A 24,577-nucleotide genomic window follows, 5' to 3' on the forward strand; every position below is an offset into this window, starting at 1 on the left:
CTTGAGGAAGAATTATAAAAATGTATAATTTTAGTGGATGTAATGTTTTCACTCATTAATTGAGAAACTATTCCTCTCATTTGGTTATTTTCTTTTTTGATTGCTGACAATACTTTGAGTCAATTTTTATTCCGGATTTATGAACATGGTGATCACTGATCAAAAGCCTCTAGGTCACTAAATTATTATATCTTAAACAATGAAATTCAGACTCACATTTGTATGCAAAACATGCCGCTATATTCGGCGCCTGTTCGGGGAGGCTGGTACGGGGAGTGGCCACATGTGCTTTCATCACAAGAGGATACATCTCATGAATATGCAGCATTACCAGATAGAGTCATAAAATAATTCAGTTTATTTCATTACATCAACACTAGTTCTATTCGTCTTTCATTTGCTTTGTAAGCAGCTAGCTGAAGACTTCTCTCCAGATGTTAGTGGTACGTTTTCTGCACAAACAGCAAGTTTAAATGACTAAATATTAAATAGAAAGTTTAGACATAGAATTGCAAAAACGGAGATGCTTTCACTGTTCTTCAAATGGAGTCATCAGTGAAAGTTTCACCTGCAGTCCGATTAAATTGCTTGCCTGGCTTGCAGCGGATCACCCAACAGCACTCCTCTGTGCTCCACTGATGAAGTCCCTCCTTCTTGTAGGTCTTCTTACCAGAAAGAAATCAAACAGTCCAGACTCTTTTTCCACTGTTTTCATTTGATGAAATTCTGAAAATTTATGTTGCTGACCTCTGTACGTAGTGTCCAGTTGGGAAAACTTGATAGTGCTGCAGTAATGTTTGGTACACCGTGCCAAATTACAAGGAATTCTGCATCCAACTGTGACGGATGGATTAAAATGCAGGCCAAAATAATTGGACACAAGAAGAATAAGTCAAGAGTTTTTCAATGTTGAAAAGTTGAGAACTGCCGAGGTTAAAAGGATTTAGGAGTCCATATACACATATCATTAAAGAGTAATTGGGTACAAAAGTATAATCCAACAGAATGTCAGCTAGAAACTAGGGAGGAGGAACTTCTACAACTTTAGGTAAACTACATTTAGAGTCTTGGGGCAAAATGTAATTGAAAAATTTCTTAAGTTCATTTGTGGTGGATTTTTCAGGGATTTTCGCAGTCAGCTCTGCTGGCGTGTTCCCCACCGCCATCAACGACACAAGTCACTTTTTTGGGTCCTGGGGTGTTTCTCACCAGCTTAGCCCACACTTGCATTTTTTTTCAGTACTGGGAAGCTGAACTCAAGAGATCGGGCCGTTGTTTTGAAAGGGTGCCCCGATCTCGATTGTGCGTCCTCCATACCCATGTGCAAGGTCACCCCCCACTCATTGGCACTACCCTACACCCTCGCCAAGTGAGGACACGCCGCTATGGGGTCACCCCTCTTCAGGTCCGTCCCTCCTGGACCCTTATCCCTCACCCCCACACCAATCTCCCAGAGACCTTTATTTACCTGCCATGTATTCTTTCTCAACCCCCCCCTTTCATGGCCATGGCCCCCCTCAAGCCCTGATCCTTGGCTGTACCACCTGGGCACTGTTTCACTGCCACCCTGGCAGTGCTGCTGCAGCTTGGCACTGCCACCCAGACACCTCACCAGCTGGACAGTGCCACAGTGCCCATGTTCCAGGGGGAAGGCCAGGGGACCACCTTGCACTATCCATTGTCCCTCCCACAGACCTCCGATGGCCCAGGAGACCCCCCCACTCAGCTGAACTTTCCATCTGGTCAACATTTGTGTGCACCAGTACTGAAAGGCGCCCGGCTGCAGCCTCCCTGGGGAGGCTGGTAGACCCCGGGAGGCCGGTATAGCCCAGATAAGCTTGCCTATGTAGGTTTGATTCCTACTTTGGAATGTGCCGTTTGGTCACGCACCTTTTTTGGCCGTGCTTCAGGTTCCGATGCCTTGCAGGACTTGGGTAGATCCTGCGAGGCGGGGAGGCTGCTGCAAAGCCTGAGTGAGAGTCCTCTCTGGGGACCTATCGGCCGCGTTGTGCTCTTGCTGGAGCGCAATGCAGCCACAAAACCGCATCCTACAGCCCAAATTTTCTAGCTATTCAAATCTGTTGACTCGGCCGTACCAGATAATCCTGATGGCGGGAGGGGTCAGAATATCTCACCCGAAATCTGGAGTAGTGCTACTACTAGTATGCAATACTAGTAACACACCTTAGAAAGGCGATATTGGCTTTGAAAGAAGATTAGCACAGATTCACCAAAACTGGGACCCCTAAAGATTAGATTATGAGAGGCGAGGCTTGAATCCCATGGAATATACAAGGTTTTACGAGTGTTTTGATGATGTCCTTAGGATTTTAAAAGTAATTGTTTATAAACTGTTTCTGCTTGTGTAAGAGTCCAAGAAAAAAGGGAAAAAAGCCATTCAAGAGAGAATCTAGCATACTCTTCACACAAGGTTGTTTTTTTTTTTTAAATATAATTTTTATTGGAATTTTTTACAGAAAATATAAAACATAATGACAAACAATGAAATGCAACAAAATAACCCATAACTGTAACACCTCCCAGACCGTTTCGACGCATGTATCACATCCCCCCAACCCCAATGAACAAAAGAACTTAAAATTAAATAAACAAACATAGTCATCGTCCCCCCGCTCCCCCCCCTTTTCCCTCCCGGGTTGCTGCTGCTACTGTCCCAGTACCCTATCGTTGAGCCAGAAAGTCAAGGAAAGGTTGCCACCACCTAAAGAACCCTTGTACCGACCCTCTCAGGGCGAATTGGACCTTCTCTAGCATAATGAAACCCGCCATGTCATTGATCCAGGTCTCCACGCTTGGGGGCCTCGCATCCTTCCATTGTAGCAAGATCCTTCGCCGGGCTACTAGGGACGCAAAGGCCAGCACACCGGCCTCTTTCGCTTCCTGCACTCCCGGCTCCACCCCAACCCCAAAAATCGCAAGTCCCCATCCTGGCTTGACCCTGGATCCCGCCACCCTTGACACCATCCTCGCCACCCCCTTCCAGAACTCCTCCAGTGCCGAGCATGCCCAGGACATATGGGCATGGTTCGCTGGACTCCCCGAGCGCCTGACACACCTGTCTTCACCCCCAAAGAACGTACTCATCCTCGTCCCAGTCATGTGGGCCCGGTGCAGCACCTTGAATTGGATGAGGCTAAGCCGTGCACATGAGGAGGAAGAGTTAACCCTCTCCAGGGCATCAGCCCATGTCCCTTCTTCGATCTGTTCCCCCAGTTCCTCCTCCCACTTAGCCTTTAGCTCCTCTACTGACGCCTCCTCCACCTCCTGCATTACCTTGTAGATATCAGATATCTTCCCATCCCCGACCCCCAAAAGCACCCTGTCACTCACCCCCCTTGTGGGAAGCAAAGGGAATCCCTCCACCTGCCGCCTAGCAAACGCCTTTACCTGCAGATACCTGAACATGTTCCCCGGGGGGAGCCCAAATTTTTCCTCCAACTCCCCCAGGCTCGCAAACCTCCCATCAATAAACAGGTCCCTCAGCTGTCTGATGCCCGCTCTGTGCCAACCCTGAAATGTTCCCCGGGACGAACGTATGGTTCCCCCTTAACGGAGCCTCCATCGAGCCCCCCACTTCTCCCCTATGTCGCCTCCACTGCCCCCAAATCTTGAGGGTAGCCGCCACCACTGGGCTCGTGGTATGCCTCGTAGGAGGGAGCGGCCACGGCGCATTACCAGGGCCCCCAGGCTTGCATCTCCACAGGACGCCCTCTCCATCTATTTCCATGCTGCCCCCTCCATTACCCACTTGCGCATCATCGACACATTGGCCGCCCAATAATACCCCGAGAGATTGGGTAACGCCAGCCCCCCCCCCCCCCCCCCCCCATCCCATCTCTACCCCGCTCCAAGAAGACATTTTTCACGCTCGGGGGCCCATGCGCCCAAACAAAGCTCATGATGCTGCTAGTCACCCTTCTAAAATAGGTCCTAGGGATAAAGATGGGCAAACACTGAAAAAGGAACGAGAACCGTAATTTTGACGGACTGCACTCGACCCGCCAACGATAGCGGCACCATGTCCCACCTTTTAAATTCCTCCTCCATCTGCTCCACCAGCCTGGTAAAATTAAGTTTATGGAGAGTCCCCCAACTCCTGGCCACCTGCACCCCCAGGTATCTGAAACTCTTCACTGCCCTCTTAAATGGGAGTCTCCCAATTCCCTCCTCCTGATCACACGGGTGTACTACAAATACCTCGCTCTTGCCTAAATTTAACTTATAGCCCGAGAAGCCCCCAAATTCCGCTAACAGCTCCATCACCCCCGGCATTCCCCCTTCTGGATCCGCCACATACAACAGCAGGTCGTCCGCATACAGCGATACACGATGTTCCTCCCCACCCCGCACCAGACCCCTCCATCTCCCTGACTCCCTCAATGCCATAGCCAAAGGTTCAATCGCCAGTGCAAAGAGCAAGGGAGATAGGGGGCACCCCTGCCTGGTCCCACGGTAGAGCCTGAAGTACTCCGATCTCCTTCCATTGGTAACTACACTTGCCACCGGAGCCGCGTAGAGCAGCCTCACCCATTTGATGAATCCCTCCCCGAATCCGAACCGCTCCAGCACCTCCCACAGGTACCAACACTCAACTCTATCAAACGCTTTCTCCGCATCCAGCGCCACCACTATCTCCGCCTCCCCCTCCACTGCCGGCATCATAATAACATTTAGCAGTCTCCGCACATTCGTGTTGAGCTGCCCTCCCTTGACAAATCCTGTCTGATCCTCGTGTATCACCCCTGGCACACAGTCCTCTATCCTGGTGGCCAGGATCTTCGGCAGCAACTTAGCGTCAACATTGAGGAGCGAGATAGGCCTGTATGATCCACACTGCAAGGGGTCCTTATCCCGCTTCAGGATCAGAGAGGTCAGTGCCCGCGACATCGTCGGGGGCAAAGCCCCCCCCTCCCATGCCTCATTGAAGGCTCGCACCAACAGGGGGCCCACCAGATCCGCATACTTTTTATAAAATTCCACCGGGAACCCGTCCGGCCCCAGCGCCTTACCTGACTGCATTTGTCCAATCCCCCTGACTAGCTCCTCCAACTCTATCGGCGCCCCCAGCCCCTCTACCAGCTCCTCTTGAACCCTTGGGAAACATAGCCTGTTCATGAAGCTCTCCATCCCCCCTCTCCCCATCGGAGGTTCTGACCGGTACAGTTCCTCGTAGAAGTCCCTAGAGACCCCATTTACTTCTGTCCCCTTCTGCACTACATTCCCACCCCTATCCGTCACTCCACCATTTCTGCACTACATTCCCACCCCTATCCGTCACTCCACCAATTTCCCTAGCCGCATCTCGCCTGCGGAGCTGATGCGCCAACATCCTGCTCGCCTTCTCCCCATACTCATATACCACGCCCTGCGCCCTCCTCCACTGTGTCTCCGCCTTTCTGGTGGTCAACAAGTCAAATTTGGCCTACAAACTACACCGTTCCCCCAGCAACCCCTCCTCCGGTGCCTCCGCGTATCTCCTGTCCACATCCAGGAGCTCCCCCACCAGTTTCTCCCTCTCCTTCCTCTCCCTCCTTTCCCTATGGGCCCGGATGGAGATCAGCTCCCCCCGGATCACCGCTTTCAGAGCCTCCCAGACCATCCCCACCCGGACCTCCCCCGTGTCGTTGGTATCAAGATACCCCTCAATATATCCCCGGACCCTCCTACACACCTCCTCATCAGCCAGCTTCCCCACATCCAGGCGCCACCCCCATCTCCAGATCAACCCAGTGCGGAGCATGGTCTGACATCGCTATGGCCGAATACTCGGCATCCTGCACCTTCAGGATCAATCCCCTGCTTAGGACGAAAAAAATCTATTCAGGAATAGACCCTATGGACATGGGAGAAAAAGGAATACTCCCGTGCTCTCGGCCTCCCAAACCTCCAGGGATCCACCCCTCCCATTTGGTCCATAAACCCCCTCAGCACTTCGGCCGCCGCCGGTCTCCTACCCGTCCTTGAACTGGACTGGTCCAGTGGGGGATCCAGCACTGTGTTAAAGTCTCCCCCCATGATCAGGCCCCCTGCCTCCAGGTCCGGAATGCGACCCAACAAGCGCCTCATGAAGCCGGCATCATCCCAATTCGGGGCATATACATTAACCAGCACCACCTTCTCTCCCTGCAGCCTACCCTTCACCATAATATATCTGCCCTCCTTGTCCGACACCACCTCAGCCGCCTCGAACGCCACCCTCTTCCCCACCACAATCGCCACCCGCCGGATCTTCGCGTCCAATCCGGAGTGAAAAACCTGCCCCACCGACCCCTTCCTCAGACGAACTTGGTCTGCCACCTTCAAGTGGGTCTCCTGGAGCATAGCCACGTCCGCCTTCAGCCCCTTCAGATGAGAAAATACCCTAGTTCTCTTAACCGGCCCATTCAGCCCCCTCACGTTCCAGGTAATCAGTCGGATCAGAGGGCAACCCGCCCCTCTCCCCCGCCGGCTAGCCATAGCTTATCGACTGCTCGCCCCAGGCCAGCTCGCCCCGCCTGACCCGTTCCCCATGGCGCTAACGCCTCTCCTCTACCCCCCCCCCCCACCCGCCCCCACCAGCTCCTTCCTGGCCATTCCAGCAGCAACCCGGTATCCCCCCCCCCCCACCCAGGACCCCTCCTAGCTGCGACGCACCCTCCATGGTACTTCCGTGAGTCAGCTGACTTCTGCTGACCCGGCAGCTCCCGCCAAAACCCATCACCTCCCGGCCCCTCTTGCCACACCTCCTTGGCACCGCTTCAGCGCGGGAACGAAAACTAGTAGAGGCTACGCCCCCACCTCCAGCTCCGCCCCCCGCAGCGCGGGAAACCAGAGGAAAGCCCGCGCTTTCACACTGCCACACCCCACCCTTCTGACGCAGCTCCTCAAAATCCAGTTTCACCCCAAACCCCAGCCCCGTACAGAAGAGAACATATAAAGCACATACCCTCAATGTTCCCCACATACCCCACACCCATACCCAACAGACAAACCCACCCGGAAACAGAGCAAAAAGAAAACCAGCATAAAAAAAAACACGTGTCAAAATTGAAGAACAGCTCAGCGAAAACAGCAACGGCCATAGTGCGTCCCCAGACCCTAGTTCGAGTCCAGCTTCTCCGCCTGTACAAAGGCCCATGCCTCCTCCGGGGACTCGAAGTAGTGGTGCCGGTCCTTATATGTCACCCACAGACGCGCAGGCTGCAGCATTCCAAATCTGACCTGCTTGGCATGCAGCACTGCCTTCGTCCGGTTGAACCCGGCCCGCCGCTTTGCCACCTCCGCACTCCAGTCCTGGTAGATTCGCACTACCGAATTCTCCCACTTGCTGCTCCTCTCTTTCTTGGCCCAGCGCAGCACACACTCCCGGTCACTAAATCGATGGAACCGCACCAGCACCGCCTGCGGGGGTTCATTTGCCTTAGGCCTCCTGGCCAGCACTCTGTGAGCTCCCTCAAGCTCCAGGGGCCCCCGCTCCCATCAACAAGCTCAACATAGTGGTCACGTACGACGTGAGATCCAACCCCTCCAGCCCCTCCGCCAGGCCCAAGATCCTCAAATTCTTTCACCTCGTGCGAACGTCCAGCTCCTCCAAGCGGTCTTGCCATTTTTTGTGAAGTGCCTCGTGCAACTCCACTTTCCCCACGAGGACCACAGCCTCCTCCTCCTCCCGCTCAGCAGCCTGCTGCTGCAACTCCCGAATGGACACCTCCTGGGCCGCCTGGGTCCCTAGCAGCCTGTTGGTAGTCGCATTCAGGGAGTCCAGCAACTCAGCCTTCAGCTCCGCAAAACAGCGCAGAAGAGAGGCTTGCTGCTCCTGCGCCCACTTCCACCAGTCCTCGGGTGTTCCGCCGGCCACCATTTTGTCCTTCTTCCCCCGCTTTTCTTGGGGAGCTGCTGCAGCTTTTTCCTTTGCCCCACTCCGGGTGAGTACCATAAATTATGGGGAATGCTCCTCTAGACACCTTTCCCCACCAGGATTCGTCGAGACAGCGCCGTTTGGGGCCCTCAAATCGGCCCAAAAGTCCTTAAGTAGCGGGAGCTGCGGTGCGGTTAGCTCCGCATAGCCGCAACTGGAAGTCTCCAAAGCCGATTTTCTGACCGCTCCACTCCTAGTCCAGGCCATCCACCGGTGGAGAATCTGAGAAGGAGTGTTCCCACACGGGGAAAAGTCCAAACAGCACCACTATGAGCCCTTAAAAGAGCCCCAAATTCCAAAAATAGCGGGAGGCACTGAACGTGCGGCTTAGCTCCGCATCACCGCTACCGGAAGTCCGTCCCCGCTTCTTCAATTGCCTTGGTGAGATCTTTTCACAGTTTTTCCCTCTGCTGCTAGAATTCAGCTCTAATAAAAGGCCCTCAAGTCAGCTTGAGGCCTCTAAGCTGGCCCTTCCCCCGCCTGCATGCTTGCAGAGGCCTTTGTCTGCTGCTGCTTCAGACAAATCTTGCACTGAGGGTCTGATAACTTGTTTCTGAGGGTCTGATAACCAAGAAACATACTATTCCTGGGGGAAAGTACTCCTCGAACATTCACCTACGCCTTTTCATCGAAATTCCAACTCGTGTTGCTTAAAAAAGAGCTCTTTTCTGTAACCTTGGGCAGGAGCTGCCTCTGTGTGATCACTCACTCCATGATGCACACCGGAAGTCCCCCACACAGGGTTGTTAAGTGTGGAAACGTTTCCAACAAAAAAAAAAGATGTTAGATTAAGTTAATAATTTTAATTTCACGATCAATAGCTGTATGAAGAGACATGGAGCCAAGGTAGGTGAATGGAATTAGGATGCACACCAACCATTGTTCAACTGAATGAACAGGCTCAAGAGGCTGAAATGTCTGCTCCAGTTCCTGAACAAAGTCAAAAATCTACCCTTTGTTTATTTGATGAAACCTGTTGCAGAACTTTGTTGCAAGCTAATGTTATGAAATTAATGGGATGTCAATGTTAGTTTTGTCCATCCAAATCAATAATTCAAATTAACTCATGCTATGTTCACAGAATCACACAGAAGAAGTCCTTCAGCCCATCAAGTCTGCACTGACACATGAAAAACACCTGACCTAGCTAATCACATTTACCAGCACTTGGCCCATAACCTTGAATGTTATGATGTGCCAAGTATTCATCTGGGTACTTTTTAAAGGATGTGAGGCAACGTGCTTCTACCATCCTCCCAGGCAGCGCATTCCAGTCTGTCACCACCCTCTGGGTAAAAGGTTTTGCCTCACTTCCTCCCCCCCCCCAAACCTACTGCCCCTCACCTTGAACTTGTGTCCCCTCGTGACTGACCTTTCAATCAAGGGGAACGGATTCTCCCTATCTACCCTGTCCATGCCCCAAATATTCTTGCATACCTCGATCAGGTCTCCTCTGCGCCAACGAGTTCAGTCTCCTCTGCTCCAACGAAAACAATGCAAGTCTATCCAACTTCTCTTCATATCTGGGATGGAACATTTAAGCTAACATCCTGGTGAATCTCCTCTGCACCCACGTCAGTGCAATCACATCCCTCCTATAATGTGATACCCAGAACTGCACACAGTACACCAGCTGGGGCCTACACCAGCTGTAGCCTCACCAATGTTCTATACAACTCCAACAGGACTTCACTGCTTTTGCAATCTATGCCTTGATTGATAAAGGCATGTGTCCCATACGCTTAATACCGTATTAACCTGGCCATCCGCCTCCAGAGAACTATGGACAAACACACCAAAGTCAGTTTGTTCCTCAGAACTTCCCAGTGTCATGACCTTTATTGAATACTTCCTTGTCAAATTATTCCTTCCAAACAAACCCAAGATATTCAACCTCACTGTTAACCACAACCTTATTGATCCTATCCCCCTCCCCCGCATAATCATCTATGATGTTTATATAAATGATGAATAATAGTAGACCCAACACAGATTAGTGTGGTATGCCACTGGACATTGGCTTCCAGTTACTAAAGAATTCAGTCTGTCATCACCCTCCGTCTCCTATAACTAAGCCAATTTTTAATTAAATTACCCTGCATCTCATGTGAATTTGTGTTCTTTATTAGTCTCCCACATGGGATCTAGTTGATTGTTTTTCTTTTTCGATGAGCGTCTTTGAGCTCTCCTTTTACATGACTGAATCAGGGTAACAGGAGGGAAATCACGGTGGCGTTTTGGTTGCAGGCTACTGCTTTTTCACTTATCAAACCGCTAGGCCACCAGGAACTACAGATGGTCTGAATCTTTATGTTACAGTGAACAGCCAACTGCTTAGATGACACCATGGCTGCCTTGTGTAGTCCTGGTCACTAAGGCAGGAGGAAAATATTAATAGGCAAGTATCAGTACAAAAAAAAATAAAAAAATGCATACCTTCAATGCAAGACAAAAAGGTATAAAAATTACTTGCATAAAGGAGGGATGAACACATGACTCAAACAAGACAAATGGTCTTGCTCATCCATATTTATCTTGCAATTTCAACTTTTATGACTGAGGAAGAGGAGGGCAATGGAAAACAAGTTGCATTGTCAAATAAAACTGGCAGAACAATGATATAAGAGATGGAACTGTGCAGTGAGCTGCCTGTGATTCCCAGGAGCTCCCATGTTACCAAAATACACAGAGCATCCTCTGTAGCTGTCTAGTAGAAAGGATTGTTGCTTCCCAATGACCTTAAGCCTATCCGCCATGTGCCTAGACAGCTCAAGATGGACTGGAACCGATGTCCTGTCCCCGGGGGGGGGGGGTGTGTGTGTGTGTGTGTGTGTGTGTGTGTGTGTGTGTGTGTGTGATAGAAAAGGCATGTAAAAAAGGCAATATTACAATAATCATGGGGGATTTCAATATGCAAGTGGCTGGGAAAATCAGGTTGGCAGTGAATCCCAAGAAAAGGAATTTGTGGAATGTCAAGAGATGGTTTTTTGGGGCAGCTTGTGATGGAGCCTACAAGAGAATAGGCAATTCTGGATTTGGTGATGTGTAATGAGGCAGACTCCAGTAGGGAACTTAAGGTGAAGGAACTCTTATGGAGCATTGACCACAGTATAATAGAATTTACCCTGCAGTTTGAGAGGGAAAAGCTGCAATCAGATGTAACAGTATTACAATCAAATAAGGGTAACTACAAAGGACATGAGGGAGAAGCTGGCCAAAGTTGATTGGAAAAGGAGCATAGCAGGGAAGACAATGGAACAGCAATGGCAGGAGTTTTTGGGGGTTATTAGGTAGGCACAACAGAAATTCATCCCAAAGAGGAGGAAACATGCTCAGGGGAGGACAAAGCATCAATGGCTGACGAAGGATGTCAAGGACAGCATAAAAGCTAAAGAAAAAGCATACAAGGTGGCGAGGATTAGTGGGAAGCCAGTGGATTGGGAAGCCTTTAAAAGCGAGCAGAGGACAACTAAAAAAGCAGTAAGGGGGGAGAAGATGAAATATGAGTGCCAGCTAGCTAGTAATATAAAAGGAAGATCAGAAGAGTTTTTTTCAATATATAAAAGGTAAGAGAGAGACATTGGACCACTGGAAAATGTGGCTGGAGAAGTAATAATAGGAAACATAGAATGGCAGACGAACGAATAGTTACTTTGCATCAGTCTTCATGGTGGAGTGGGCAAGCGCCCGCAGCGGAGACTGGACGTGGGGCTGCTAGCAGATTAGGTGTGGAAGTAGGCGAGGGCCACTATTTGGGGCTATGTGGAGCTGAACAAGACGGGTGAGGGTTTGGCCGTCACATTATGGGAGGCGTCGAATGCAGTGGTCGGGGGAGTTTATATTGATCCAGTCACACTGGGGTAAGACGGAGCGGGCAGAGATGGCTAGATTGGTGGATGAGATTCTGCAGGTGGATAGGAGGTACTCGGAAGCTCCGGAGGCTGGGTTGTTGAAGGAACGCCAGAAGCCCCAGATTGAGTTCAGGTTGGCGTCTTTGGGGAAGGCAGTGGGGCAGTTACGGGGAGCAGTGTATGAATACAGGTGTATAGGGAGAAGGAGAGTAGGATGCTGCCTCACCAACTCAGGAAGCAGCGAGGGAGATCGCAAAGGTGAAGGATGGGAGAGGAAGGGTAGTTTTGGACCTGGTGGGGATGAATGGGGTTTTGAGGAATTTCATGCAGTTGCCCAAGTTGGAGGAGGGTATAGGGGCAATGCAGGCAGGGATGGCCCCAGGCCCAGATGGTTCCCGGTAGAATTTTATAAAATGCTTTCAGGGGATCTGGGGCCTCTGCTGGCAAGGGCATTCAATAAGGTGAGGGAAAAGGGGGAGCTTCCTCCTAAGTTATCGCAGGCTTCGATCTCCTTAATTTTGAAGATGGATTTAAGAGCCAGAGCAGTGCAGGTCCTACCAACCGATATTGCTGTTAAATGTGGATGCTAAACTGTTGGCAAAGATCTTGGCCTCACGGATTGAGGATTGTCTGCTGAGGCCGATAGCCAAAGATCAGTCGTGGTTTATAAAGGGGAGGATCAGTCGGGATTTATAAAGGGGAGGCAATCTGTCGGCAAAAGTTAGGCGCTTAGTGAATGTGATAAAGATGCCTTCGGAGGGACAAAACGTGGAGGTAGCGGTCGTTATGGATGCAGAGAAGGCCTTTGACCGGTTAGATGGGAATATCTGTGGGATGTACGGAGACATTTCGGGTTCGGGCAGAGGTTTGTGAATAGAGTCCAGTTGCTATACAGGGAACTGGTAGCGAGTACAAAGACAAATCGGGTGACTTTGGGATGTTTTGTATTACATCGTGGGATGCCCACTCTTCCCGTTGTTTTATGCATTGGCGATAGAGCCACTGACAATGGTGCATAGACCATCAAGGAGTTAGACTGGGGTAATGTGGCAATGGAGCACAGGGCCTCGCTATATGTGGACGATCCGCTGCTCTACATATACATATCGAACCCACTGGGAGGTATCTGGGGGGGGGGGGGGGGGGGGGGGGGGGGGGAGAAGAGAAGAAGAGGAGAGGAGGTTGGGCTGATGTTTAAAGTGGTAGGGACAAACTTTAGGTATTTGGGCATCCAGGTGGCGCGGACTGGGAACACCTACATAAATTGAATTTGGTGCAGTTGGACGTGTTGCGTTGGCACTGGCAGGGCAGACCATGTAAATGACGATACTCCCGAGGTTCTTATTTGTTTTCCAGAACCTTACAATCTTTATTCCAAAGGCGTTTTTCAGAAAAATGTATGCTTTGATCTCGGGGTTTGTGGGGGTGGGGAAAGCTTCACGGATAAAGTCCTCTTATGGATTGATCTGATCTCTTCACTTCTCTACTGAATAGTACTACACTCCTGTATGCGCCACCCGATGCCTGTGTCTATGTATTTACATTGTGTATTTTATGCTTGCCCTGCTGTATTTTATGTTTGCTCTACTATGTATTTTCTTTTCATGTTCGGAATGATCTCTTTGCGCTGCACACAGAATAATACTTTTAACGCACCTTGGTACAGGTGACAGTAAACCAATTTAATCCAATCCAGTGGTGCTGTTAGAACGGAGACGTGAGAGGGGACGGACTGGTCTTGCCAAACGTAATGAAATATTACTGGGCAGTGAATATCGTTAGGAAATGGATAGTGGGGGGAGGATTGGTGTCCATAGGAGAAGTTAAACTGAAGTGGAAGGAGGAACTGGGGAGAGAAATAGAGGAGGCTTTGGGGAGAGTGAATGCATCCTCTTCATGTGCTAAGCTTAGCCTTATTCAATTTAAAGTAGTCCACAGGGCGCAAATGACAGTGGCCAGGAACAGCAGGTTCTTTAAAGGGGGTGGAGGATAGGTGTGGGCTGTGCATGGGGAGGCCCACGAACCATGTCTACATGTTTTGGGCATGTCCAAAGCTGAAGGGGTTCTGGCAGGGATTCGCTGATGTAACGTCAGAGGTTCTGAAAGTGAAGGTTTCCCCGAATCCAGAAGTGGCGACTTTTGGAGTGTCGGAAGACCAGGGAGTCCAGGGGCGAGAGGAGGCCGACGTTTTAGACTTTGCCCGCCCCGGTAGCCCGGAGACAGATTTTAATGGGAGTGGAGTGACTCGGGGTTGCCAAAGCCAGGGCTGTGGGTGAATGACCCTGCGGAATTCCTTAGGCTGGAAAAAAATCAAGTTCGCCTTGAGGGGGTCAGTGGGGTTTGCCCAAGAGGTGGAAGCTGTTTATTGACTCCTTCAAGGATAGTTAAGACGTCAGCCAGGGAGGGGAATGGCAGGGAGGGTGGAGTGCTATTTATGTTTTAATAAAAATATTTTAAAAAAATAAATATTCAAAGGCTCTGTTTTCGTCCTTTTGAGGAAGGGAATCAAAATTCACAATACTCAAGAGGAACATATTCTCAATCTCGGTCTTAAATTAGCACCTCCTTATTTTTAAAGTGACCCTAGTTCTAGACTCGGATAAGAGAAATCACCACTTCCAGCTTGTCAATACTTCTTAGGATCTGCAGTTTCGATCGAGTCGAGTCACCTCTTATTCTTCTAAACTCTAGTGGATACAAACCTCTCCAATCTTTCCTCACAAGGCAACCTGCCCATTCCTGGTATTGGTCGAGTAAACCTTCTCTGAACTGCTTCTAACAAATTTACATCTTTCATTAAATAAGGAAACCAATACTGTACTCAATACTCCAGATGTGGTCAGAAGCAGAACCACCCTACCTTCTCAATTCCCCCTCACAATAAATTATAGCATTCTATTAACTTTCCTAATTACTTTCTGCACCTGAATAGTAATTGTGATTCATACACTAGGACACCCCGATCCCTTCTGCACCTCAGAATTCTGCAATCTCTCACCAATTAGTTAATAAGCTTCTTTTTTTATTCTTCCTGCCAAAATGGACAATTTCACATTTACCCACATTATGCTCCATTAACCAGACCTTTGTCCACTCACTTAACTTATCTAGATCCTTTTATAGCCTCCTGATGTTTTCTTCACAATTTACTTTCCTATCTATCTTTGTGTGCCTTCATCCAAGTCATTTGTATAAACTTAAAAAGTTGAGGCACAGCACTGATCCCCGTGTCACACTCCGCCAACCAGAAAGACCCATCTATGCCAAAGATGGTTCCTGTTAGCTAGACAATCTTCAATCTATGCCAACATGTTACTCTATACACCATGAGTGTTTATTTTCCACAATAATCTTTGCTGTGGCACCTTATCAAATGGCTTCCAGAAATCCAAGTGTAGTATATCCACTGGTTCCCTACAGCATATGTAATTCCTTCATAGAACTCCAATAAACTGGTTAAACATGATTTCCCTTTCAGAAAACCATGTTGATTCTTCCTGATTGCCTCGAATGTTTTGAAATGCCCTGTAATATATTTAACAATGGCTTCTAATATTTTTTCTGTGAGAGATCTCCGGCTAACTGGCCTTAGTTTTCTGCTTTCTGTTTCCCTCCATTCTTAAATAAAAGGAGTTATATTTGCTATCTTCCAATCTAATGGAATCTTCCCAGAATCTGGGAAATTTAAAAAAGTTAAAACCAATGCATCAATTATCTCATTTGCTACTTCCTTCAAGACCTTAGGGTGAAGTGCATCGACCCAACAATTTGCTCAATACCACTTACCTAATTGTAATTTTCCTTAGTTCTTTCAATTCCTAATTTACAGCTATTTCTGGGATGTTACCAGTGTTCTCTGTACTGAAGACATGCAAAATGCCAATTTAATTCTTCTGCAATAGCCCTACATCCATTCCAATTCCCCAAACAAACATTCCATAGGACCAATTCTCACTTTGTTAACTCTTTCCTTATTTAAGTAGCTAGAGAAAAGTGAAAGTGAAAATCGCTTATTGTCACAAGTAGGCTTCAATGAAGTTACTGTGAAAAGCCCCTAGTTGCCACATTGCCTGTTCGGTGAGGCTGGTGTGGGAATTGAACCGTGCTGCTGGCCTGCCTTGGTCTTCTTTAAAATCCAGCGATTTAGCCAAGTGTACTAAACCAGCCCCTGTCCAACTCTACTGTCCATCTTTATTTTACTGGCAAGCATTTTCTCGGACTCTAGCTTTTACCTGATCAATAAATGAACTTTTTCCAAACGATATATAGATTAAAATCCCCCATTATTGCAGTACTTTTCTGACAAGTTACCATTTTCTCTTCTTTATTGTCTGTCCTATAGTTACACTTAGGGGGCCTGTACTGCACTCCCACAAGTGACTTCTTTCCTTTATAACTTCTCAGGTCAACCCAAACTGCTTCTATATCCTGGTTTCCTGAACTTGGGCAATCCATCTCACTTGTATTAATATCATTAATCCCCCCACACCTCTGGTTCTTAACTTCCTGTCCATCCTAAATGTCACACTGGGCTAAATCGTTAGTTTTTAAAGAAGACCAAGGCAGGCCAGCAGCACGGTTCAATTCCCGCACCAGCCTCCCCGAACAGGCGCCGGAATGTGGCGACTAAGGGCTTTTCACAGTAACTTCATTGAAGCCTACTTGTGACAATAAGCGATTTTCACTTTTCAATATTCAGGTCCCAATCTATGTCATCCTTTGGCCATGTCTCTGTAATAGCTATCAGATCATATTTATTAATTTCATCTGTTTTGTTTAGAATGCTACATGCATTCAGATACAGGTCCTGGAGTTTTAGCCTTTTATTACTTTTGCAACATCTTTCCTTATCTGATTTACCCTTCGATTTGTACTCTGTCCCTTCCTATCACAGTCTGTTTAAAATTTCCCTAGGGTGCATTTTTTTATGGCCACGAAGGAGTCCACACCAAGCAGTCCAAAGAAACTTAGTTTGTTTACAATAACGGTTATATACATCACATGGTAGATCCCAGCTGCATCTGCCTTGCCAGTGCCTAACTGGCCAGTTTTATATATCAAATAACTAGACATTGTTTTGAGTCTCTCCACCCCCTTACTCTGCAAGGTTCATGGGGAAGACCCCTTACTCTGCAAGGTTCATGGGGAAGTCAATTGTTCCCAATTGTAACAGTAACCATTTCTCTTGCCTTGTCTCTACACTTTGGTATATCACATCTTCTCAAATTCGATCCCTTGCCCCGCATCATTTAGTTTTAAGCTCTCTCTAACTCCCTGTTATGTGGCTCGCTAGAACATCAGCCTCAGCACGGTTCAGGTGCAGACCGTCCCAATGGTACAGATCCCACTTTCCGCAGTACTGGTGCCAGTGCCTCATGAACGAGAACCCACTTCTCCCACACCCATCTTTGAGCCACAAATTTATTTCCCTAAGCCTATTTATCCAATGGCAATTTGCACATGGCTCAAAAGAAGAAGTGACATTTCAGCAGGAAAAATCCACAAGGGCCATTCATGGAAAGAGAAATTTGTTTTTGCCTCCATTTATGAGAAAATCAACTAACAGAAACAAACTATCATTTTCATGTTTGAGAAATTAAACGTCACCAGCCATAGAACTATAAAATTCCAGTTTACTCACCAGAGCTTTTCACCTCCTTTAGTATAATTGGGCTGCATTCAATCCCTTCTTGACAATCAGTCAGAAATTTGGATGCATCAATCTCGGATTGCTCTTCTACATTAAGGCATTTTGAAACACAGGAATCTTGACTTCCATTTTGCACATTTTCTTCAACTTTGTTATTTATATTGATAGCAACACGTGGTGCGGACAACTGCACATTACACATGTTCTCCGGTGCCTCATTGGACATCTTTTTAAAAATAGGACCAATGGAATACTTTATTTTTTTCAGGTTACTAGTTTTATCATTTGGGTCGGAGGAAACAAATTTAAGATCTTCAACATCAATAATACGAAGAACTGGCTCAATATCCCACTTCTTATCTAAACTGATAGACTTCACATAGTTCTTTCGGTTCAGTAGTTCAGGAATCTTAGTTGAATAGGTTTTAGAAGTTTTGCTGAAGTCTTCTGTTAATACATACGAGGAAATGCGAATGGCACTACCATTTGTAGCAATTACATTTTGATCAGCAGCTTTCGAAGGCGCGTTTAAAGCCTTTCTGAGCAAACCAATATTCTGATGCTCCCTTTGCTGATAACAAACAAGGTGACCATTGGATTGAATGTCTTCCTGATTTTTTAAACTGGTATTCTCAACGGGTTTTTCAGCCACACATGTGTCAGATAATGCTTTCAACTCCGCCTTCACATCATTTTTGCAATAAATTGAACTCTGGCTTAGTTCAGATTTTGGAAGCTCGCTTTTCACGTGGCTTAAAATATAGTGCTTGTCAGGTTTGCTACCATCTATACATTCCGCATCCATGTCCTGCAAATGGTTTTCCTGATTATCAGATTCTTTAAAGGCTTCTCCATTCCCACTGTGAGATCTCCTTCTGTGTAATGCTTCCCACTGCTTGCGGTCACTTGCTCGAAGTGTTTTCTTTGCTCTGAAAATCTTCCTTGGAGCAATGTTTGTAACATCCATAACTGATTATCTACAATATTTAAAAAGCAAATTGGATTCTGTTAATATCTTCAGTATTCATAATACTGAGTGCAATATAACAATTTGTAAAACAGTAGAATTGCACCAATTGTGCAAATTTTCAGGATGTGCCCAAGATATCCTTGATGACTAAGATAACTATGTGGAGCACTGTGACAAATGGAGGAGTTTAGGAATAATGGATTCTAAATATTGGGGCAACGATATAAAATTATGAAGGGAATAGATAGGATAGATACGGGCAAGTTGTTTCCACTGGCGGGTGAAAGCAGAACTAGGGGGCATAGCCTCAAAATAAGGGGAAGTAGATTTAGGACTGAGTTGAGGAGGGTTGTGAATCTATGGAATTCTTTGCCCAGTGAAGCAGTTGAGGCTCCTTCATTAAATGTTTTTAAGATAAAAATTGATAATTTTTTTGAAGAATAAAGGGATAAGGGTTACGGTGTTCGGGCCGGAAAGTGGAGCTGAGTCCACAAAAGATCAGCCATGATCTCATTGAATGGCGGAGCAGGCCCGAGGGGCCAGATGGCCTACTCCTGCTTCTAGTTCTTATGTTAAAAGCCTCGGGTTATACGGTGTTTAACTGCAGTGGTCATGTTTTTAAAAAAAATCTGTTTTGCAACCTGGGTGCTTTGAGGAGCCAAAAGGTGAAACTGACCAAAGAGGACTGTATTTGTCAGCCTGGGCTAATGCACTGTGATTTAACGGTGGACAGTCCCTGGGGAGTTAATGTGCTTTCAGTCCCTGGAAAGTGACTTGGTTTCAGCTTGGAAAGATGATGTCATGGCTGGGTGGAACTAAGAGATTCAGAGTGAGATTTTTACGAAAGCCTTTGGGAGTAGAGTTTAAGTATGATCTGGCAACCCTCGTTTTGGACACAAGTAAAAACAATTCTCTCCCAGTAGGAGGCTTAAAAAAAAGTGTAATAATATTTAAAAGCAGAGCAGTCTTGTCTGAAAACAGGGCGGCACTGTAGCACAGTGGTTAGCATTGTCGCTTCACAGCTCCAGGGTCCCAGGTTCGATTCCTGGCTTGGGTCACTGTCTGTGCGGAGCCTGCACTTTCTCCTCATGTCTGCGTGGGTTTCCTCTGGGAGCTCCGGTTTCCTCCCACAGTCCAAAGACGTGCAGGTTAAATGGATTGGTCATGATAAATTGCCATTAGTGTCTAAAAGAGGTTGGGTGGGGTGCTCTTTCCAAGGGTCTGTGCAGACTCGATGGGCCGAATTGCGTCCTTCTGCATTGTAAATTCTATGTTCTATGTAAGACAGGGAGGAGGCCGAAACAACCCAGTTGAAGCAGCTATTTGAAGACACTGAGCCAGAGTCTGCAGGGGTTCTAACCAGGGCCAAATCTGTTCTGCAAAGCAAGTAGTACTCTATGCCCTGCTGGTTTCAGAACCGAATGCTTCTTTTCCTATTATTCTAATGGGGAATTGATTGGTGTTAAGTGGTAATTGTAAGCTGTTCTTTTCAAGTGTGAAGTTAAATAGTTTATGTTTGTACTCTTAATAATAAAGTTCTGTTTTAAAATACCAAATCCCAATTTCTTCATGCAATCATTCCTGGGGAACAAAAACCATTCTTTCTGCACAGTCTTAGGTCCAGTATCCTGGTCACTGTTGGGGTCTGTCCTGCAATCGTATTAAGCATGCACTCAAATTCAAATGGATTCCAAATAACCCCATCAATAATCCGTAAGCATTTTTGATTTGGTAATTGCTTGCAAAGCCCATTCATAACTGCCTTTGAGAAGGTCGTAGTCAGCCGCTGTCCTGAATTACTGCAGTCTATGTGGTGTAGGTATATCCACTGTGTTGTTTACAAGCAAATTTTGTTATTTTTATCTGCAGCAAATGCAGAGAAAACTCTTGCTAGAGTGAGGCCCCTGAGCCACACCAGGTGATGTTTAACACAGTTGCCGCAGCAGTGCAGTCCATTGTCTTAGAAAATGGAAGGATGCCCAATTTAATAAGTGTGTTGTTAGGGAGGGAGATCCACAATATTGTTTCAGTGGCAGTAAAGGAACGGTGTTACGGACTAGGGATAGAGAAGCCGAAAGTTTATCATAAGAGTTCACCTGACCCATAACTTTCAATAGATTGTGGCTATGGGGAGCACAAGGGCCTACTTTACAGGTATGGTGCAACAGAGAGCTAAAGTATGTTTAAACAAAAACAATGTTTATTCTATGGATCCAGTTAACATTTTAAACACACGCAGGAAACATCATACCAACTATCAACTCAAATACTTCCTCCAAAGAATACAATACTCTATAAGTAACCCTTAATCTTTCCTTGCAACACCCATAAGACAAATACCCTCTTTAACACAGAGATCAGGTTTAAATTCTCTACTGAGAGCAGTTATCACTTTTAAATTAGCAAGTGATTTGAAGACATTCCATTCATGCAGAAAGAAAATCAGAATTACACCTGATTTTGCTGGATACAGCTCCCAATCTTCAAAACGAAACCAAACACGCACTGTAGCTGCTGGCTCAAAGCGAAAGTAAAAGCAGACAGACAGCTCAGCTCTACCCACACTCTGACATCACTGCAGTTATTTGATAAATACCCATTTCTTTAAAGGTACTCTCACATGACACCTCCCCCCAAGGAAAAAAATATAAACCATCAACTTCAAGATGGTTTCACTTTCCTTTAAGAAATATTGACAGTGAATTTATATTTTTTTAACAAAACAAATCACGCAAACATAATAACACAGTCCATTTTAGTTCTTCTTCCTCCAACTGGAATCCTTGATAGACAGTCTCTTTGGACAAGGTCTCTGCATGATCCATCCATTTCTCTATGCCTTGGAATTTCTCTTTATAGTCAGATACTTTAGTTCAATCTGATCACAGAGTCCCTTGTAATTCTCCAACACAGGAGCATTGGTTATCACAGCCTTTCGGCCTTCAAATGACTGTTGAAATTCGTCTGTCCACTGAAATGTTTGACGTTTCTTCAGCAAGTCCATCAGTGGAGCAACCAGGCTGCAAACATCTGGTAATGTTCGATCAAATACACTCATGCCAAGAAGTCGCGTTATTTCCCTTTGTGTCGAGGATATCGGAAACTCCCCAATAACCTTTGTTTTCACATCCCGTGAGACCATTTGACCCTGTCTGATTGTATGGAAATTGACTTGGGCTTCTCCAAATTAACTTTTGGCTCAGTTTACCACCAAACCCGCCTCCTGAAGTCGATCGAATAACTCCATCAGATGTTTTAAATGTTCTTTCCATGTCTGGCTGAAAATTACCAGATTGTCGATGTATACCGCACAATTGGGTAATCCTGAAACAACTTTGTTAGTTAACCGTTGAAATGTGGTTGGGGCATTTTTCATGCCAAATGTCATAACTTTGAATTGGTATACACCATCTGGAGTCACAAAAACTGAAATCTCCTTTGACCTTTCGGATAAAGGTACCTGCCAGTAACCTTTTAAGTTGATCCAGTTTGGAAATAAAAGGTGTTTGTTGCACTTTCTCAATGCAATCCTCCAAACGTGGGATAGGCTAAGAGTCTGTTCTTGTAACTGCATTAATCTTTCTATAGTCCACACACAACCGTTGGGTACTGTCTGGTTTAGGTACCATCACTATGGGTGAGCTCCATTGGCTGCAACCCACTTCAATTGTGCCATTTTTAAGCATACTCTCAATTTCTTTATTGACCTGTGCCAATTTAAAGGGTTAAGTCTGTGTGGATGTTGTTTGATTGGAACAGCATTTCCCATATCTACATCACGTATAGCCATTTTAATACTTCCAAATTTATCTCTACAAACATGCCCATGTGATATCAATAACTCTTTCAGGTCAGTCCGTTTTTCCTCTGGTAGGTAACTCAACAATTTATCCCAAATTTTAAGAACATCCTCGTTTTCCAATGTAATTTGAGGTGTCAAATTCAAAGACATCTGGATTTGGTTCATCACTGAGTTAGAATCATTAAAACCTCCTCCTTTTTCTCTCCTTCCCTTTCAAAAGTACCTTTTAAGCATATTCACATGACACACTCGGTGAGTCTTCCTTCTATCTGGCGTTCTTACCACATAATTCACCTCACTCAATTTCCTTTCAATCTGATAAGGTCCACAAAACCTTGCTTTTAAAGGTTCACCTACCACTGGTAACAATACTAAAACTTTATCTCCACTGGCAAAACTACAAACTTTGGATTTCTTGTCCACTACCGGTTTCATCTCATGTTGTACAATTTTTAAATGCTGTCTAGCCAATTCACCTGCTCTACTTAAATTGTTCCCTAAAATTTGACATGTAATCCAATAATGTAAGTTCCGTTTTCTCACTCACCAATTTTTCCTTAATCAATTTAAGTGGTCCTCTTACCTCATGACCAAAAATTAGTTCAAAACGACTGAATTTGTTTGGCTCATTAGGTGCATCCCTAATTGCAAACAGTACGAATGGAATTCCTTTATCCCAATCCTCTAAATAATCATGACAATAAGCCCTCAACATTATATTTTGTGTCTGATGCCACCTTTCTAATGCTCCTGCGATTCTGGATGGTATGCAGTTGATTTAAATTGGTTTATTCCTAGGCTATCCATAACTTTTTTGAATAAACTCAAGGTAAAATTTGATCCTTGATTCGACTGCATTTTTGTGGGTAGTCTATATCTAGTAAAGAATTTAAGTAACTCCTCCACAATCTTTTTAGCTGTAATATTGAGTACTGGAATGACCTCTGGAAACCTAGCAGACACATCCATTATAGTCAAAAGATATTGATTCCACACTTCCTTTTAGGAAGCGTTCCTATGCAATCAATTACCCTTGTAAAAGATTCCTCAAATGCTGCAATGGGTATTAAAGGTGCTGATTTTATCACTGCTTGAGGTTTCCCTATCACTTGACATGTGTCACATGACTGACAAATTTAACTACATCTTTATGTAGTCCAGGCCAATAAAAATGTTTTTGGATTTTAGCTCGAGTTTTCCTTATTACCAAATGACCTCCCATTTGTACCTCATGTGCAACTTGCAACACCTCCTTTCACTCAGATTCCTCTTCCGTGTATGCTTTCTGATATAGAATCGCTGTTGTGACTCCGCCAATTTTCCTGAACTAAAAATATCCGCCTCATCCTCCACCTGTTCTTGTTCATTTTCAACCATCTGATCAAAAAATAGTTTCTGATAATTGCATTTCAACTTCATCTTCACTCTTTGATTTCTCCTAGTCTTAACCTGCAACTTTGCGACCTTGTTACTACACAATCCAGAACATCCCAGGATATTCATCCTTCAACACTTCAGTTGTCTGATTTTCCACTGGCTTATCAACCACAGTAGGCATCACTCCCACCTGTGATCCAGCTATATCGTTATCCAAAATAAATTGTATTCCTGGACAAGATAGTCGGAGTAATAGAGAAACTACCACTTCACCACTCTTCACAGGACTTTCCAATCTTGCCTTATATAATGGAACTGCTCTTCTCACCCTGAATTCCACGTTACCACCTTCTTCTGTCAATATCCTTCCCAAACTACGTAACTCTCATCTCTTCCCATTAAAGATTGACTAATTCCTGTATCTCTAAAAATTGTGACTTATTTACCTGCTCCTTCTGATTCACACAAGTAAACTTTACCCACACAAGTAAATTCTTTAAAGAGATATGGCGCCTTCTTATCAATCACCTCTTGATCAGGCTGTACAATCTTTTGCACCTCCTTCGTTTCACTTGAGCTTTCCATACCACTTTAACAAACCCCACTGTCTTATCCTGTTTTACATCAGCCTTTCCAGTGTTTTTCTTTAACCACCAACACTATGACTTTACATGCCCTAGTTTATTAGTGAAAATATCTGAAACTTGTCTCTTCCACCCTCCTGTATTTCTTTTATAATCTGAGGTACACTCTCCTTATTGTCTCCCATCAGATCACCTTTACCACTTGAGTATTTCTCATGTTCCCAGTTTCTATCTCTCACAGGCTGAAACTGATGTTGGAAACCAAGCTTTGATTTATGAACTAATTCATAATCATCTACCATTTCTGCTGCTAACCTCGCAGTTTTAACCCTCTGCTCGTCGACATGAGTTCTCACATCAGGAATTGAATTTTTAAACTCCTCCAAAAGTATTATTTCCGAGAGCTTCATATGTTTGGTCTATTA

General features: G+C 45.9%; 1 protein-coding gene across 1 annotated transcript in view; it reads right to left on the minus strand.

The window, feature by feature from the left end:
• The window catches only part of atf7ip2 (activating transcription factor 7 interacting protein 2), a 191,172-nt gene that overhangs the window by 112,977 nt on the left and 53,618 nt on the right, over positions 1-24,577 (minus strand). The window contains exon 3 of the mRNA XM_038820878.1: positions 17,411-18,396. Within this exon, the coding sequence (XP_038676806.1) occupies positions 17,411-18,386 (976 nt within the window). The 5' untranslated portion in view covers positions 18,387-18,396. The remainder of the gene's footprint in view (positions 1-17,410; positions 18,397-24,577) is intronic.

Source organism: Scyliorhinus canicula, chromosome 15 (genome assembly GCF_902713615.1).
Source record: "Scyliorhinus canicula chromosome 15, sScyCan1.1, whole genome shotgun sequence".
Lineage (NCBI taxonomy): Eukaryota > Metazoa > Chordata > Chondrichthyes > Carcharhiniformes > Scyliorhinidae > Scyliorhinus > Scyliorhinus canicula.